Raw genomic sequence first — 13,783 nt, 5'->3', positions numbered from 1 at the left:
GTCATTATATTTTGAGGATCCCGAAAAACTAAAAGAGTTTCTCTCTAAACCAGAACCTATGATATATTAACATAATATACTAAGATGGTTTTGAAGACTTTATGAAAAAACAGAAAATATAACATATCGAAATATTTGAAGAAATGGAAGAAAACAATACAAAGAAAAGACAATAATAATTATATGAAAGAAAGAACAGAATATAGGAAAATTATTAAATAATACACTGCATATATGTTTAAAATAAATATATGTTGAAATCATAATACTAAGGAAATACAAATTAATATATTGTTAAATGGAAAATGATACATTAATAAAATGTTATGGAAAATGATTAAATAAATATAAAAGATCAATATAGATAGATAGAAGGGAAATTTGTTTAAACAATTGAATAATGATTGCCTGGAATGGGGAGATTGTTAGGATTACAATTCCAATGTGTATCCTTAAGCAGCCAATGTATTGGGTGGGAAAGGGAGGGATAAGTAGAATATTTATTATAAAAATTAAGGGAGATACATTAGGGTTAAATATGTGTGTCATGAAGAAAATTTTTTGGATATTAAATATGAAGGAGGAAGGGAAGAATAAGATAATGAAAAGTATTAAGATATATAATGTATCTTAAAATATATTCTATTAATGTCAATGGCCTGAATCACGTAATTAAAAGGGGAAAAATATTAACATTTTTAAAAAAACAAAATGCAGATATTTACTGTCTGCAAGAGACCCATCTTAATATGAAAGAATCACAGAAATTATCAGGTGGATGGATAAAAGAATGTTTTTTTGCTCCAGCAGTGGGTAAAAAAGCAGGGGTTGCAATCCTTATAAATAAAAAATGTATGGCCAATATAAAAGTAAAAAATTCAGATCCACATGGAAGATGGATACATATCGATATAGGTATGGGAAATGATACCCTGACGTTATTTAATATATATGCCCCTAATTCGAATCAATCAGAATTTTTCAAAAAGCTACAAAATATGTTATTACCACTGGCTGCCTCTAATTTAGTGGTGGCTGGAGATTTTAATGCTGTAATGGATCCATTATTGGATAAAAAACCAGGTAAAAATATTAAATCTTTAGGTCTAGATAATTTAGTTCGATCATGTGATTTGAAAGATATATGGCGTATTCTTCATTTTAATGATCAGGAGTATTCATTTTGTTCACAGGTTCATAAATCATTTTCAAGAATAGATTATATTTTTGTCTCAACAAATAAAGTGCAACAAGTGATTAAAGCTTCCATTGATCCTATTATCATTTCGGATCATGCGGGAATATGGATAGAATTACAATTAGATCAATTAGAAAATAATAGACCTCTTTGGAGATTTGATAATGCATTGCTTGTGGATGACAAATTTTTGGAAAATTTTAAAACACAAATTAATGAATTTTTTCAAATAAATTTAGTGGAAGATACATCTATAGAGAATGTATGGGATGCATTTAAAGCAACTATGAGGGGTAATATCATATCATATTCAGCTTTTATTAGGAAACAAATTAAAAAACAATATATGGAATTAGAAAAAGAAATAAAAATATTAGAAGCTAAATTGATAAGTAAATGGGAATATGAAGTTTTGCAAGCTCTTTTGAAAATAAAAGGTAAATATAATGAATTAACTTCAAAAATGATAAGAAAAGATTTGTTTTCCAAACAAACGGTGTATTATGGAAATTCTAATAAGGCGGGAAAATTATTAGCAAATTATCTTAAGGCAAAAAAAAGGAGAACTAATATTAACGGAATAAAAGATGATAATGGTATAATAACAAATCAAACAAATATAATATTAAAACAATTTTTAAATTTTTATAAGGATCTATATTCTTCCGAACCTTATTTGGAGAAACAAAAAGATGGAAAAAAATTTTTAGATTTAATAAATGGACCTAAGATTCCTGATCATATAAAACGAAGTTTAGAAGAACCTATATCATTAAAAGAATTAGAAACAGCATTGAGATCTCTTAGAGTTGGATCCGCTCCAGGTGGTGATGGTTACACAGTAGAATTTTATAAAACATTTCAAAATATCCTCTCCCCACATTTATTAAAATTATATCAGACACAACTTATAAAAGGTAACATAAAAGGTACTATGGCTGAATCAATAATAATTGTTTTGCCTAAGCCAAATAAAGATCCTACTTTGGTTTCAAACTACAGGCCTATATCTTTGATAAACGTTGATAATAAACTTTTGGCGAAAATTTTGGCTTTGAGATTAGCCAAAGCTCTCCCACATATTATAGATATGCATCAAACGGGTTTCGTTGCTAAAAGACATTCCTCCAATAACTCTAGACTATTATTTCACATGCTAAACTTATCAAAAAAAATGGATGAACCGGCATTTACAGTTTCATTAGATGCTGAGAAAGCATTTGATAGGGTAGAATGGAACTTTATGTATCAGGCTTTAGAATGGTTTGGTATAGGTTCTGGATTTATACAAATGGTAAAAACATTGTATAGCTTCCCGATTGCAAGATTAAATATTAACAATAAGATATCTGATGGTTTTCAATTGCAGAGGGGAGTTAGACAAGGTTGTCCTTTATCTCCTTTGTTATTTGATGTTGTATTAGAACCCTTATTGTTAGCAATACAGCAAACGAGGGAGATACAAGGAATTCCATATTCAGATATGGAATATAAAATTTCGGCTTATGCTGATGATATTTTGCTTTATTTGAGAAATCCAGAGTCTACCTTATCTTCTTTATTGGAATTAATTGATAAGTTTGGCAAATTTTCAGGTTATAAAATTAATTGGAATAAATCTGAAATTATACCCTTGAATGTTTACTGTGTAAAAGGATTATTTGATATTTTTCCATTCATATGGAGAGAAGAAGGATTTAAATATCTAGGCATTCAAGTTAAAAAAACAATTGAAGATACTGTAAAAGAAAATGAAAAATATGTATTAAAAAAAGTAATGGAGTTATGTGAACAATGGAACCCATTACATATATCTTGGTGGGGCAGAGTTCAAACTATTAAAATGATGATGTTGCCTGTGGTTTGCTACCAAATGAGTATGATACCTATTTATTTTCAGGGGTCCTTTTATAAGAAGCTTAATAGAATTTTAACAAAATTTCTTTGGCTTGGTAAAACACCTAGAATAGCTTTAGTAACCTTACAAAAATCAATTAAGGAGGGAGGGGTAAATTTTCCAAATTTCTATAGGTACCATCAAGCCTATATTTTACGTCAGGGTATGTATTGGATCCTCCCAGAACTTATAGATAATGCACCAGATTGGTTATATTTGGAATGGCGCCTTATGTTTCCCCTAAATTTAGTTCATTTACCAAGTATTAATATACCTAAAAGATACAGAGAAAATAAAATAATAATGGATACTTGGAAAACATTGAGATTTATAGATAAATTAACACCCATCCCAATATATAAATCAACTAATCAATCCATATGGATAAACTCCAAGATCAAAATAGGCGGAGCCCAAATCCTTTGGAAGAACTGGATTATTGCAGGAATTAGATCTCTAGATGATATTATTTCAGAAGGTAAACTGCTGGATTTTTCACAATTGCAACATAGATTTGGTCTTAATAAAACACAAAGTTTTAAATGGTTGCAATTGAAGCAGGCCATTCAGGTTGGGTTCCCTGAATGGAAATCATTAAACAATCAATATAGTTTAAAATTCTTATGCTTTAAAACAGACTTCCTGGGACATCAAGCCGCACTGTGGTATAAATTAATATCTGGATATTTGAATAAAAAACCAAAAAATGGTCTAAGAGACATTTGGAGCATTGAGATTGGACATCAAATTAATGCATCTCAATGGCCACTGATTTGGTCTTGGAGAATGGGATGTACAGTGTCAGCATCTATGAGACAAACATGGTTCTTTTTATTACATAGAGCTTTTTGGACCCCTACTCGTTTACAAAAACTAGACAGTTCTAAATCTAATAGATGCTGGCACTGTAATCTAGAACCAGGGACATTAGATCATTTATTATACTACTGTCCTTATATTAAAATATTTTGGAATTCAATTTGGCCACAAATTAATAAATTAATGGAAAATCATATTGCAATATCATATGATACAATTTTATTTGGAACAATGATGAGAAAAAAAAAGTCAAATTTCACCAGAAAATAATAAACTTTTATTAATTATGACAGGGGTTGCCATTCAACATATAACTAACAATTGGAAAAATTACAACAACCTAAACTACACATTTTGGTGGAATACAATATGCCATGTTTTTAAAATGGAAAGATCAATATCAATACAAAAGGGAACATATAATAAATTTATAAAAATATGGGGGCCATTGACAAAATTCTGTAATGATTAAATAATAGAATACTTTTTCTTCCTTTCTTCTTTTAGAGATTTTCTTATGACACACATATAGGGGGGGTAAGGAAAACAATTTATATATAATATATTATAATATATGATACAAAATGTAACAAATGATTAAGGGATAATAGAAGGGTGGGGGGAGGGAAAATGAATAAAATTTATCTAGAATATATTGTTTTAGATATAAATATGTTATTGAATAATTATTAATTGTATTCTATTATGTTATATACTTTTATAAAATTTGAAAATATTATATTAAAGTGGTGAAGGGGTGGGGGGAGGGGGAAGGGGAAAATCAAATTCAGACATACATTGTGTTAGATATAAAAGTGATACTATGCATGTATCAAATGTATTTTATTATTCTGTACACTTTTTATGAAATTTGAAAATAAAAATATAATGGAAAAAAAAAAAAAGTATCTTTATTTGAATCCATTTACAGTGTTATTGCTATAATTAAATACCCGTGCAACGCCGGGGCATCAGCTAGTAGCCTATAAAAATACAAGTTGCAGTATTCCAGATAAGTCTGGGGTTTTTTTCGATTCTTCATGTACAGCCTTTCTTTGGTACAACCAAAGCAGTTTACGTACGTAAGTTATGGAGATAGATTTTTTTTCTTTGACTCTTACAAGTAAAGCATTACGGTAATCAACTTAGCTCATTACCAGGCCTTGAATCACAATACAAGTGGGAAAAGCACCTGTGCTCCTGAAGCCTCAGTTGCACTGTAACTCAGCAACTGCACTCTCTGCTCTCTCTTGCTTGGGAGGAAAGGAAGGAAGCTGAATGAAGACTGGGATACTGGCTGCATATAGACCCAGGCAAGATTCTGGCTCTGTACTTACCCATGCCAAGACACTGTCTGTGTATTTCTCCAGGCTCCGCGGCTGGTAGAACGCCTCCTGAGGAGGAGAAGGAGAACATATAGTGATACTTAGAGTGGGTCATCACTGGAGCCTCTCACTGCTTCCTAGCCCCTAATATTTCCTGTTCCCATTCAAGTTTATTATAGCTTGATATACCGCTTTAAATAACATGTCTCTTAGTACTAGACAAGAACATAAACATTGCCGTAATGGGACAGACCAAAGGTCCATCAAGCACAGTATCCTGTTTCCAACCGTGGCCAACCCAGGTCCCAACTACTTGGAAGAAACCCAAAGAGTAGCAACATTCTAGAACTGAGATTGTGATGTCATAATGCCCTATTCCACCAATGCCTAAGAGTCAACCTCATCGGTGATATCACAATGACTTCATTGTCCTATACTTGGCTCACATAAGAGTTGCTCTACTGGGACAGACCGAAGGTCCATCAAGCTCAGTATCCTGTTTCCAACAATGGCCAACCCAGGTCCCAAGTACTTTGAGAAACCCAAAGAGCAGCAACATTCTAGAACTGACATTGTGATGTCATAATGCCCTATTCCACCTATGCCTAAGAGTCAACCTCATCAGTGATGTCACAATGGCTGCATTGTCCTATACTTGGCTCACATAAGAGCATAAGAGTTGCTATACTGGGACAGACCGAAGGTCCATCAAGCACAGTATCCTGTTTCCAACAGTGGCCAACCCAGGTCCCAAGTACTTTGAGAAACCCAAAGAGCAGCAACATTCTAGAACTGAGATTGTGATGTCATAATGCCCTATTCCACCTATGCCTAAGAGTCAACCTCATCAGTGATGTCACAATGGCTGCATTGTCCTATACTTGGCTCACATAAGAGCATAAGAGTTGCTGTACTGGGACAGACCGAAGGTCCATCAAGCACAGTATCCTGTTTCCAACAGTGGCCAACCCAGGTCACAGGTACCTGGCTAGATCCCAAGCAGTAAAGCAGATTTTATGCTGCTTAACCTAGAAATAAGCAGTGGATTTTCCCCAAGCCAGCTCAATAATGGCCTGTGGACTTCTCTTTAAGGAAATTATCCAAACCTTTTTTAAACCCCGCTAATCTAGCTGATTTCATCTCATTCTTCGGCAACCGAATCCCAGAGTTTAATTACACATTGTGTGAAGAAATATTTTCTCCGGATTGTTTTATATCTACTACTTCGTAGCTTCATCGCTTGTCCCCTAGTCCTAATATTTCTGGAAAGAGCGAACAAGTGATTCACATCTACCCTTTCCACTCCACTCATTTTAGACCTCTATCATATCACCCGAGTAGTCTCTTCTCCATGCTTAACAGCCCTATCCTCTATGTCTTCTGTTTGTATCATGTTTTATTTTATTTATTTTTATTAAAGTATTTATATACCACTTATAGCCTAAATGGTTTCACATTCACGTACTTAAGCATTTTTCCCCTATCTGTTCCAGTGGGCTCACACTCTATCTAATGTACCTGGGGCAATGGGGGATTAGGTGACTTGCTCAGGGTCACAAGGAGCAACATGGGATTTGAACCCACAACTTTAGGGTGCTGAGGTTGTAGCTCTAACCACTGTGCCACACACTCCCCATCTGACAAAACTGACTCTTGTTCTCAATAGCTTAGGGCTCTATAAACTGTTAGAATTTTTATTCTAGCCCAGTACCAACTCTTGTGTTAACATTATTATAGAGGGTTGTCTTTTTCATGTCTGCTGTTACCATTCCTATAGGGCACTAAACCTTGTCCCCTCGGGATTACCATGAAGAATGTGCACAAGATAGATATTAAAAGCAACTTCGGGAAATACTTCATCGCCAAAAGGATGGTGAATGCTGGGAACACCCTCTGGGTGGAGGTGGTCAGGAGAAAAATAGTGACAGAATTCAAAAAGGTGCAGGATAAATACAGGGGGGTCTCTATGACAAGAGAGGTGCATGGAGTGGAAGGTCTAACGGTAATCACAGCCACGGAGGAGGTAACCGGTTCTGCACAGATCGACAGGTACGCCTCTAGCCACCATGGACCATGCTAGGTTTCATATGCTGTTGCTAGGATCTGTGTGTGGTGCAGTGGTTGGCGCTACGACCTCAGCCCCCTGGGGTTGTGGGTTCAAAACCCGCGCTGCTCCCTGTGACCCTGGGCAAGTCACTTCATCCTCCATAGCCCCAGGTACGTTAGATCGATGGTGAGCCCACCGGGACAGAGAGGGAAAAATGCTGGAGTACCTGATTGTAAAAACCGCTTAGATAACCTTGATAGAAGGTCTATAAAATCCTAATAAATTTGAAACTTGTGCAACGGGTCTCCGAAGTACGCACGTTTATCTCATGCGCAATCACTGTGATCACGACAACTCAACTGCCTGGGTGTGCCTCCAGTGCTTTCAAGGGAATTTGCACGCATCATCATTTATTATCCCCCATTCCTTAGCTCCAGTCTGTCTTCAGCACCTATATCCCCTGTATTTCTATGGCACATAGTCTGTAATGTATCCATTTCTATTGTATTAGAATTGTAAACCGCTTATGTGCAGGCGGCATATCAAATATAATAAATCAAATCATGTGTGGCGGTCTAATCCCCATCATCTTCTAGCGGCTATCATTTTAAGGCCTGTGGAATTATCCCCCCGTCACCCAGCGGCTGTCATTCAGGGGTGGGCAAACTTTTTGACTCGATGGCCACAATGGGTTCTTAAATTTTAACCCCTCCCCAGTACCTTTTTAAAACACCCCCCTCCACCCTGTCGGACCTTTCTTAAACCCCTTATAGCCTGGTGGTACAGCGTGTATCGGCAGGAGAGAGCTTTCCGTGCTCCTGTCTGGCCCCGCACAGCTCCCTGAATGGCTGCCCTCAGTTCTTGTGAGTCCAGGATTAAAAAAACTAAATGGGCCGGATAAGGCCCCGCAGGCCGTAGTTTGCCCACATCTGTTCTTTGAGTCGCTCTTTAAAGCCTTCAAACTCACACTGAGGGGGCTCCTTATCTTAAAAATTTAGATTTGAGGCTTATATATTTTTGGTGGAGTCTAGGGAGTCAACTTTCCTGCAATGACCTAGGGCACGCCCAAATTACATTTTGGTATCTTTTAAGGATATTTTTTTGTCTTGGGGTTTTTGAGGCCGGCAGCGTGCCAGATTTTAAGAAAAGATGGGATTGGCATTTGGGATCTCTTCATGGAGGTAGTTAGGGGGTGGGCCATTAGTGTGGGCAGACTAGATGGGCCGTGGCCCTTTTCTGCCATCAGGTTCTATGTTTCTATAGTGTTCTAGAGCAGTGTTTTTTCAACCTTTTTACACCTATGGACTGGCAGAAATAAAAGAATTATTCTGTGGACCGGCATCGGTCCGTGGACCGGCAGTTGAAGAACACTGGGCTAAGTCGTGGGCCAGACCCCGCCCATCTCTACACAATCTCCACCCCAGATCCCGCCCCCATAATAGTACTAATTGCACCTTGCACGTCCAGTGCCTCATCTGGAAGCCTTCCCTCTGAGGTTGCAACGTCAGAGAGAAGGCTTCCGGTTCAGGCGCAGGATGCCCGTAGGAGCCACTGCCCGTGGCTTTGTGCACTGAATCAGTTAGGAAGAGGGAGCTGGCTCGAAGATAACGCCGCATCGATCGCACCGTGGACCGGTGGTTGAAGAACACTGTTTTGGGCCTGATGCACGTGCTGGCAGGAAATTTCTGTGGTCCATGGATCGGTGGTTGAAGAACACTGTTCTAGAGCAGTGGTTCCCAACTCTTTCCTGGAGGACCACCAGGCCAGTCGGGTTTTCAGGATAGCCCTAATGAATATGGATGAGCGAGATCTGCATATAATGCAGGTGCTAGGCATGCAAATCTGCTCCATGCATATTCATTAGGGCTATCCTGAAAAGCCGACGGGCCTGGTGGTCCTCCAGGACAGGGTTGGGAACCACTGTTCTAGAGCATTTGGCATTATCTCCCCACCACCTTGTGGATGTCATTCTAGGGCCCATGTCATTATCCCCCCCATCACTTAGCAGCTGTTATTCTACAGTAGAGAATGTCACGGATAACCCGCCAAAACGGTGACCAAAAAAAAAAGATCACCGCGTGTTCGGGGACAAGGCCATTCACCGCCCCGTGGAGCGGTGAATGGTAGCACAGGGCGGTGAACAAGTAGTGAACGCGTGGTGAACGAGGGTTCGATCCGGCAGCCCACTCTCTCCCGCCGGCCGTCCATGCATCTCCCTCCCTCCCTCCTCTTCCTTTACCTTTTCTTCTTGAAACTGGCGATTTCTATAAGGCTACGAGCTGTATTACAGCCGGAGCCTTGAAGTCGCGTCGCGTTGCCTGCTGGAAAAAATCTCCTCTGACGCAACTTCTTGTTTCCGGTGCATCGGAGGAGACTTTTCTAGCAGGCAACCCGACGCGACTTCAAGGCTCCGGCTGTAATACAGCTCGTAGCCTTATAGAAATCGCCAGTTTCAAGAAGAAAAGGTAAGGGAAAAGGAAGGAGGGAGGGAAATGCACGGCTGGCCGGCGGGAGGGAGCTGCTGGACCGCGTGAAGGGTGCTGGGGATGGGGGGATGGAGAGGAGAAGACGCTGAAGACGGGGCGGTGAAAGAGACAGCGGGGATGGTGACGGGGCGGTGAAGGGGATGGCAGAGACAGGGACGGGGCGGTGAAAGGACCAGCGGGGACGGGGCGGTGCAGAGGATGGTGGTCCGGGGACTTGGACAGAATTTTCCCCCGTGTCATTCTCTATTCTACAGCACATGTTATTATCCTCCCTTACCTAAACCCTGTTATTCTATGACACATTATTCCTTTACAATCAGGGGTCTCAAAGTCCCTCCTTGAGAGCCGTAATCCAGTTGGGTTTTCAGGATTTCCCCAATGAATAGGCATGAGATCTCCAGGATTTCCCCAATGAATAGGCATGAGATCTCCAGGATTTCCCCAATGAATAGGCATGAGATCTCCAGGATTTCCCCAATGAATAGGCATGAGATCTCCAGGATTTCCCCAATGAATAGGCATGAGATCTCCAGGATTTCCCCAATGAATAGGCATGAGATCTCCAGGATTTCCCCAATGAATAGGCATGAGATCTCCAGGATTTCCCCAATGAATATGCATGAGATCTATGTGCACGCACTGCTTTCAATGCATATTCATTGGGGAAATCCTGAAAACCCGACTGGATTGCGGCCCTCAAGGAGGGACTTTGAAATCCCTACTTTACATGTTATCATTTCTGTAAACATTAAACCTAAATTAAATAGCATCTTGCCTATATTACTATAGAGCCCAAATCCAACAACAGTTTATTTAAAGCACTAGAAACAACTTTACATTACAAGCAAATGGGTTGCCATTATCTCTATCTGTCTCTCCTTTACAGTCACGGTGAGCTGCTTGCTCACTAAAACTCCCGTTATCCTCCCCAAGGATGCTGGGTAACTGGTGACGTCACACTCACCCAGGAAGCGGCGGTGGGCGCAGCGGTTGCAGGACGCGGGGCGTCAGCGGTTTGTGGAGTAACAGCAGAGGGGGGTGACGATGACGATGGTGGCGACGGCGGAAGCGAGGAGGGGTCCTGGTAAATTCGGAAGAGGCGCGGGCCAAGCACGCAGAGCTTCAGTTGGTTTAGCAGCGCCACCGCCATCGCTCCACAGCCGCGCGCGCTCACGCGCAGACACACCGGCAAGCAGCCGCCGTGTCCACCTGTTAGTAACTCAGGGCGCGAGCCGGCTCGCGCACATACGGCACGTGACTAGAACGGCGAGCCCGTTCCCTGCTGTTGTCCCCATGCGGACGCTTTAGAGGGGACCTGGCGCGCGTGCGCTGCAGGGTTGCTGTCGCGTGGAGAGAAGCACGGAAGGGGGGGTACTGGGCGGAGCTGGTGGCTCGATTACGTCATAACTGCTTTGAGGAAGCTGCAGTGGGGTTTTTTTATGTGCTGCGGGGCGGAAGGACGATGGCGTCTCGAGAGGTCCAAACTTTGTTCGTTGAGCGCAGACGGGGAAAACGAGAGGCTAAAGAAAATTAGGCTGTTTTCCACTTGCAGCTTGAAAGGCTTCTGGCTCTTAACTCACATATAAGGCTACCAATTGTATACAGACAGGGTTGATCTAACCCTGAGTTTACTCAACTGCATGCAGGAACTCTAGTCTTATTTATTTATTTATTTTTTAGGGAAGTCAATGGGTAAATCAGAGCTACAAATTAGAGAATGACACGGTGACAAAATTCATCACCGTCCCCGTCCCCGCGGATAACCGCGGGAAATAATCCCATGCCATTTTCTAGTGTCTATTTCAATCTCAATCCTTCTACACCAGCATTCTTCAAAGCAAAGCTTGAGGGTCAGTGGTTGTGGCCATTCATACTCTGATTCTTCCCTCTCTCCTTAAAGAATGACATGAAGATGGTTTCCCACGGTTATCCGCGGGGACGGTGATTTTTGTCAGTGTCATTCTCTACTACAAATCCCTGTATGCACTGGGGTAAACCAAGAGCTGGGTCAACTCCATCATTCCCTCTTGGGGATATATATAAGCTGAAGGTGGAATGGGGCAAGACTGGGTTTGGAACAGAGAGGTGGGGGGGGGGCAGGTGTCCTCTTTTTTTAAAAAGAGGAAATCTGGGAACCCTCGTATTGGCACCTGGAGGAATTGATTTGCATGTGCTTGTTTGGTATTCTGGGAGGAATTAGGGTTACCAGATTTTACATATGTTAAATCTGGACCCATAGACAAAGTGCCGGGTTTTGAAAAGCTGTCTGGACGGCCAGACATGCCCTTTAAAAAGAGGACATAGCTGCGTAAATCCGGACATCTGGTGACCCTAGGAGGAATCACCTAGTGGTTAGAGCTGCTGCCTCAGCACCCTGAGGTTGTGAGTTTGATCCCAACCTGTTCCCATGACTGGACAAGTCACTTAACCCTTTATTGCCCCAGGTACCACAGTTAGATTGTGAGCCTGCTGGGACAGAAAGGGAAAATACTTAAGACTCACTGTAGAGAATGACACGAGAACACATTTGTCCCTGTCCCCACAGTGTCTGTCTCCGTCTCTGCTATTCCTGCCCCATCCCCACAGGCTTCGTCCTCATCTGCACAAGCCTTGAACGCTTTAAAATCCCTGGAAAAGCGGAGACTCAGAGGAGACATGATAGTGACTTTCAAGATCATGAGAGGTATCGAGAAGGTAGACAGAGATAGATTCTTCAGACTAATGGGGACCACAAGAACAAGGGGGCACTCGGAGAAGCTGAAAGGGGACAGGTTTAGAACCAATGCTAGGAAGTTCTTTTTCACTCAGAGGGTGGTGGACACCTGGAACGCGCTGCCGGAGGTTGTGATAGGACAGAGTACACTATAGGGTTTTAAAGAAGGATTGGATAAATTCCTGAAAGATAGGGGGATTGAGGGATACAGATAGAGGTAGAGATGGGATATAGAGAGAGTATAGATAGAGACCAAGGGGGATTTAAGGGTTCAGACAATGATCGCCGTACAGGTCATGGGCCTGATGGGCCGCCGCGGGTGCGGACTGCTGGGCGCGATGGACCTCTGGTCTGACCCAGCAGAGGCATCTTCTTATGTTCTTATAATTGTTTGAGGCTTGTGCAGATGAGGACGGAGCTTGTGGGGACAGTGCGAGGATGGAGACAGACACAACGGGGACAAATTTTTCCCTGTGTCGTTCTCTACTAAGAGACCTGATTACAGTTCAGTGCATTGTAAACCACTTTGGGCGAATCTTTTCATGAAAGTGCAGTTAATAAATCTCAAGAAATATGTGTGCAGTTGTGTGCTTACTCATTACTTCAAAGCTTTAGTTCCTCCCCTTTTAACACTGTATTCCACCATAGAAACCAACTTTACATAATAATTGGGGTTGGTGAACAGGTCACAAATTACCCTCTTTGGGTAATCAGTTCAGCGCCCCCCCCAATCATTTGCTCAACAGTGGGGGTTTTCAAGCCCCAAAGAATTGGCACCTGTGTATTCCAGAATGGTTTGTTCTCCATTGATAGATTCCTTAATACAAAACAAGGAAAACATTAGGGGCCCTTCATGCTCTCAAAAAAAGAGAGCAAACAGGCTTGAAACCCTCACTAACACTAGCTGCAGAAGAACATACCGTATTTGCCGGCGTATAAGACGACTGGGCGTATAAGACGACCCCCCAACTTTTACAGTTAAAATATAGAGTTTGTTATATACTCGCCGTATAAGACTACCCCTTCTTCCGCACACCTTCTGCGCAACAAATAAAACTTAAAAGAACATCAGAATTTATTTCAACAATTTTAATTAATTCACTAAAGCTGAATAGAACAATAAACCCATGGGAGCTGCCATGCTATTTGTTTTCTAAACTGTTAACCAAACTGAAACTGTCAATGATAGAAGGAAGATAACACATAGAGGGAGAGAGCAAGTGCCGGGCAAGTCCCTAGCAAGTTTGCTGGCATGACAGTTTCCCTTTAAAAGCCTTCAAAAGCCTCCTGTTCGCCCC

General features: G+C 40.9%; 1 protein-coding gene across 1 annotated transcript in view; it reads right to left on the bottom strand.

The window, feature by feature from the left end:
- Positions 1-11,156, bottom strand: part of ABHD16A (abhydrolase domain containing 16A, phospholipase) — a 63,089-nt gene extending 51,933 nt beyond the window's left edge. Inside the window, exons 1-2 of the mRNA XM_033916506.1 lie at positions 10,737-11,156; positions 5,252-5,308 (exon numbers count right to left, since the gene is read on the bottom strand). Coding sequence (XP_033772397.1) covers positions 5,252-5,308; positions 10,737-10,922 — 243 coding nt within the window. The 5' untranslated portion in view covers positions 10,923-11,156. The remainder of the gene's footprint in view (positions 1-5,251; positions 5,309-10,736) is intronic.
- Positions 11,157-13,783: the final 2,627 nt, after the last annotated feature.

The sequence above is a fragment of the Geotrypetes seraphini genome, chromosome 12 (assembly GCF_902459505.1).
Source record: "Geotrypetes seraphini chromosome 12, aGeoSer1.1, whole genome shotgun sequence".
Classification (NCBI taxonomy): Eukaryota; Metazoa; Chordata; class Amphibia; order Gymnophiona; family Dermophiidae; genus Geotrypetes; species Geotrypetes seraphini.
Note: the sequence above shows the minus strand (reverse complement) of the source record. Positions and strands in the feature narration are given on the sequence as shown.